At 32.7% G+C, this 5,390-nt stretch overlaps 1 protein-coding gene across 1 annotated transcript; it reads left to right on the forward strand.

Moving 5' to 3' along the window:
• Window positions 1-1,956: 1,956 nt before the first annotated feature.
• LOC110923938 (uncharacterized protein DDB_G0283697-like) lies at window positions 1,957-4,837 on the forward strand. The gene is made up of 4 exons (XM_035986186.1): window positions 1,957-2,152; window positions 2,808-2,948; window positions 3,180-3,388; window positions 4,076-4,837. The coding sequence occupies exons 1-4, from the start codon at window positions 1,957-1,959 to the stop codon at window positions 4,835-4,837; spliced, it is 1,308 nt and encodes a 435-aa protein (XP_035842079.1).
• Window positions 4,838-5,390: the final 553 nt, after the last annotated feature.

A 5,390-nucleotide genomic window follows, 5' to 3' on the forward strand; every position in this document is an offset into this window, starting at 1 on the left:
CTTAAACCTAAACCCTAAATCATAACTGCTAAACCCTAAATATATTAGGGTTTGGCTTTTAGGGTTTAGCCTTAGGGTTTAGCCTTAGGGTTTAGAGTTTAGCTCTAGGGTTTAGGGTTTAGCTTTAGGGTTTAATTATAGGGTTTAGCTTTAGGTTTAGCCTTTAGGGTTTAGCTTTTAGGGTTTATAGTTTAGATTTTACGGTTTAGCTTAGGTTTTAGCCTTATTTTTTAGCTTTAGGGTTTAGAGTTTAGAAGTTAGGATTTAGGGTTTAGGGTTAAGAGATCTTAGTTAGGGTTCGACGAGCCGGTTCCAACGCCGCTGGAATGAGTCCAATCGGAGTTCGTTTGAGCCGGTTCCCCGCTGTTCCCCACTTTTTTGGTGTTCCCCAATGAACCTTCCCCAGTGATGGTAACTTTAAATATTTAAGTAAAAGTGAATTGGTGTGAAAGATAATTTGAAACTAACATATTTTTTCATATAAATTTCTTTTAAGACTAAATTACTGTTACATTATCACACTCTTACAAATATGATTAATAATTTTATTCTTGTAAGAACTTAAGGATTTAAACTTAAGCTATTGTTAAATTGTAATTCTTTTTAAAAATAAATACAAATGTCTAACTGATATGTCCCTACCATTGTCTAGTTAAAAATTCTCAACTTACATTTTATTATTTATTATTGTTGGCTTTAAACTTTTAATTCGTCCATGTCAATCTACTTAGCAACTAGAAATGGTCCATGTATATCCCACCGGAAAGTGTACAAACAATTAAGCAATAGTATAAGCATTTATTTATTGTACAAACAATTAGGAAGGTTTACAAAAAAGACATACTGTTCAACATGAACAAGACTTATGTTTATTCATGTTGTACCGCCAAGTTCAATCCTATTTACTAGTTTTTTTCTTTTAAATTCAAAATAACGCGTCTCATGTTTTAGGAGTATATTATTTGCGTAGGCTATGGAGTATGTGATTATTACTAATGTTATTTTTTTGTCGTTAAACTTTCGGATCCAATCTCTATAATAGTGTTGACATTACTCCAATTTTTCTGAAATAATTAACAAAAATAAACATGAACAACAACAAAATCGTGAAAAATAAGTTACAAATAATTTTTTAAAATTAAACTTATTTGAATCATAAGGCACTTCTAATGGTATTATAGGTTTAAAATTCTAATGTTACGCTGTGAAAAACCTGGACACCAAAAAATGTATCCCATTGGAATAAAATCTTGGGTCCGTCACTGCTTGTTGGGCTCAGGGATAATGGGTTTGTTGCTGGACAAGCAAGTTGAAAGCGGAATCAGGCAAGGTGGCTAAACACTAGACGATTTGTTTAGAGAATCAACACGTGTTTATCCCATTTGCTTTTGATACATTTGGTTCCCTAGCCCCAGAGGCTGTGAAATTCAAAACAGGGTCCAACAGGATGTGGAATCAACACGTCTCTCAACTCTAAGGGTCGTTTCGTCTTTAGCAGGATCGATTTTGCAATTCAAAAAGAGGGTTGCGACGCAACTTGTTGCCTGTTTACCTTCCACTTATTTGTAATTTGTTATTTTGTCATTTTAATGAAATTGTAAAGCTTAACAAGTGTTAAAAAAATTAAGTAATAATAGTTCCATATCATATGATTTTGCTTAAAAAATACATATAAACGTAGGGTGGAGATAAAATAGGAAGTTTATTTCGCTAGGAAGGATAGGAAGCAATCATAACCGTCCAATTGCACAATCTATGGTCTAGATCAAAATCAAATTAAAAACTGTCATTTAAACACGCTCTCCGGAGTTTCAAGGGTATTATCGTCAAAATCCAAAATAATCGCCGTTGAATATACACAGAAATCCTTCGAAAAATAGTGCATTACGTTTTACACTTCCATTGAACGATCAAACACATACAGAAATTTGAGAAAATCATACTCCATTGAACTTCATGGCGTCGTTGAGAGATAATTTGAAGGTTTACATTCGAGTTACTCAAAAGAAATCCGTCTCTGAAAACCCTAAATCATCAAAGAAGCAAAAAACATCTTCAGCAGAAGAGAACATAGATGAACAAGAAAATATTAGCCGAAAATCACCAATGAAACAACAAAGAACTAGAAAACGCAAAGATATTTCAGACAATGGTAATTTTATCTATTTTTGCTCTTTAACTGAATTCAAGTTACGTTTTATGAAGTACAGTAGACCTAATATTTCATATCCGTTCCGAAAAATAGTTAATGAGTTATATCTTCCCCTATCTTAACATTTTTGTTAGTAGAGACTACATTGCGTTTTATGTTAAAACTATGATCTAAGATGCTAATGCTTCTTATGGGATTTATATATTGTGAATTAGTGCGTTTTACCTTAATAAAGTTGCAGAAACAAAGAGATTATTATTATGAGAATTGTAAACGAATTTTAGAACATTGCATTTTATCTTTGAATTTGTTGAGATACATGTGTTGTTAACTATTGCCTGTTAAATAATATGATGTAAATTATTGCGTTTTATCTTAAACTTGTGAATTACTGCTTTTTATCTTTATAGTGTTAGCTAATTCGATTTATCATAAATTTGTTAATTGACATTGTTAACTAATGCGTTTTATATTAATTTATCATAAAAAACAAAATGAGATTATGTAATGTTAATTTGCTGTGTTAAATAATATGATTTAAAGTATTGCGTTTTATCTAAAACATGGGAATCACTGCTTTTTATCTTTATAGTGTTAGCTAATGCGTTTTATCATAAATTTGTTAATTGACATTGTTTCATTATTCTATTTCAAGTTAAAAAACAAGAGGAAAAACAAAAAAGGAGAAGAAAGAAAGTGGTGATAGAATCATCAGAAGAGACAGTTTCTGATTCCAATGATAAAAAATCTAGACGAGCTATCGTTCTGCATAATTCCGAACAAGAAGTAAATTCAGGTAACATAAAACGCATTTAACAAATTTCAAATATGTTTTTAACACAATTCAATGTGTCAGATGATGATTTTGTTGATCCACAACCAAGAGTTAACCCGACAAAAAATTAAAAGAAGGAAAAGGCAGAATCAAAACCAAAGAGATCACAGAGGAAAGATAAAACAAAAGAACAACCAGAACAACAACCATATTATGATTACGACGGAAAAAAAATCAACATAAGATGTGCAGTCAATAATCTAAAAGATTATATTGAAAGTTTGTCAAAAGAGCAGAGGAATGCTGTTAGAGAAATAGGGTTTGAGAGCATACTAAAATTCAATCTGCATTCAGTTCCACGCAAATTCGGATATTGGCTGGTAAAAAACTTTGATGCTGAAAATAATGAGATAAATACTGGAGTTGAAAAGATTAAGATCACAGCTGAATTTATCCAAAAGGTATTTCAAATACCAAATGGAAAAACAGTGATTGAGGAAAAAATGAGACCAATAGAGACTGATCTTATAATTAAATTCTGGCGCGGTCAATTCAGCAAAGATATTTTGAAGAGAATGTATGCGCACAACTTGATTAGTTATTTAAAATCAAGAAATGAGCTTGGAAGATTGTTCAAACTAAATTTCTTGGTTATATTTTTTACGATCATGGCGGAGGCAATGCAAAGTAGTAATGTTAATCAAAGATTCTTGCCATCAATGAAAAGTGACAAAAAAATCCAGGATTTTAATTGGTGTGAATATATTCTGACCGTTTTAAGGCGTACAAGAATACAATGGCCTGGAAATGAGAAGCTCTTCAATGGACCTATTACATTGTTAGCGGTATGAAATCTGATCTTTCACTATTGCTGCATATTTGCTGAATGCTTGTTTAGGCTGCTTGTTTATATTCTTTGTTTGTTTAAAACTATACTTTATAAAACGCAATGTATATTATAAAACCCAATGATCTTTCATTTTTGTTTCTTTATATTCTTTGTTTGTTAAAACTTCTTTTCTAGTGTAAAACGCAATATATTTAAAGTTACAAAACATTAATTTTGTAAGTTGTTTACAATGATTTATATTTTAAAACGCATCAAAATTTGAATTGATTATATTTCTAAAACACAATGATTCATACAGATACTATATGCTTACAAAAAACAAGGATTTGACGATGCTGAAAACACTGAAGTGTTCTCTCTTGATAAAATTGACTCTACAACATTACAAGAATTTGAAGATGAATTGGAAATTGGTGCGCAAAATGAGGGGAGATGTCTTGTAATGGAAAAAAAGAAAAAAGTCAGAAAGACTAAGCAAAAAAAGAAAGATGAAAATGATGAATTTTATGTTTATCCAACTGAATCAGATAATGAAAACGAAGAAATTTTTGAAAATGAATCTGAAGAAAATGATGAAGACGATGCTGAAGAACAACCAATCACATTACTTAAAGCTGCAACAGACTGGATTGATCAAGAGAATCAAGAAAATGTTCAAAACAGCCCAATTAAAACCAATGAAACTGAGAAAACACAAATAGAAAGTGGAGGATCATGGGGGCAATTCTTCATTAAACCATCAATAGGAAATAAAGATAAAATGTGGGTAGACAGTCAAAGCCGTCTGCGTAATTTCATGCCATCACAAAATCAAAGTGAAGGTCTTTCTGACATTCATTCAACAAAAAGTGGCGATGAAAATATGAAGAACATTGAAGATAAAAGATCACATGAAGAATATCTTGTGACTGTTTTGGATGATCATTTAAAAGGATTTGAAGATATTGTCGAAAACATCCAATCACGCATAGATGAGATTGTCGAAGAATATCCAAACAGTGAAGCTCTTCATAACAAAGTAAACGAATGGGTGTCATTGATGGAAAAATTAAACCATTGATGTGTGTAAAATACAACATATAAATCACATCAATTAAGGCATAAAACTAACCCTTTTTAAGTACTAATGTTGGAAAAAAAGTGTTTTTGTCTTTCTTTTGTATTTTCAGGATGAAATGAGCTCAAATTCACAAAAGAAGCAAAAAGACAACTAATTCTAGCATAAATACAAGAAAAGGAATAAAAGTAGACTGCCCGGACCCTCAACGGCATCCTCCAAGGCAAAGAAGAGAAAGCAGAACTCTGAACACGCCCCGTGCTCAGCCAGCACGGGGCCGTGCCCAAGAAGCAGTATAAAAGACAAACTTATAGAAGCTTCCATTGCCCACCACGGGGCCGTGTCCAGCGGGCACGGGGGCGTGGTGAAAGTACAGCAGGCGCATTAATTGTAATTGCGAATTACAATTAATGAGGAGAGAGAGTGTCAGACGGGCACGGGGGCGTGTCCAGCGGACACGGGGCCGTGCCCAGCCTTCTGTTCAGCCTATAAATAGGAGTGCTTGGTTTCATTCCATCTCATCCCTTGGCACACCACCTCTCTCACACTTCATCCA

The sequence above is a fragment of the Helianthus annuus genome, chromosome 17 (genome assembly GCF_002127325.2).
Source record: "Helianthus annuus cultivar XRQ/B chromosome 17, HanXRQr2.0-SUNRISE, whole genome shotgun sequence".
Taxonomy (NCBI): Eukaryota; Viridiplantae; Streptophyta; class Magnoliopsida; order Asterales; family Asteraceae; genus Helianthus; species Helianthus annuus.

Coding starts and splice junctions, on each gene's coding strand:
- LOC110923938 (XM_035986186.1), top strand. CDS start 1,957: ATGGCGTCGTTGAGAGATAATTTGAAGGTTTACATTCGAGTTACTCAA. Junction 2,153..2,807: donor CAAAGATATTTCAGACAATG/GTAATTTTATCT, acceptor TTCTATTTCAAG/TTAAAAAACAAGAGGAAAAA. Junction 2,949..3,179: donor CGAACAAGAAGTAAATTCAG/GTAACATAAAAC, acceptor TAAGATGTGCAG/TCAATAATCTAAAAGATTAT.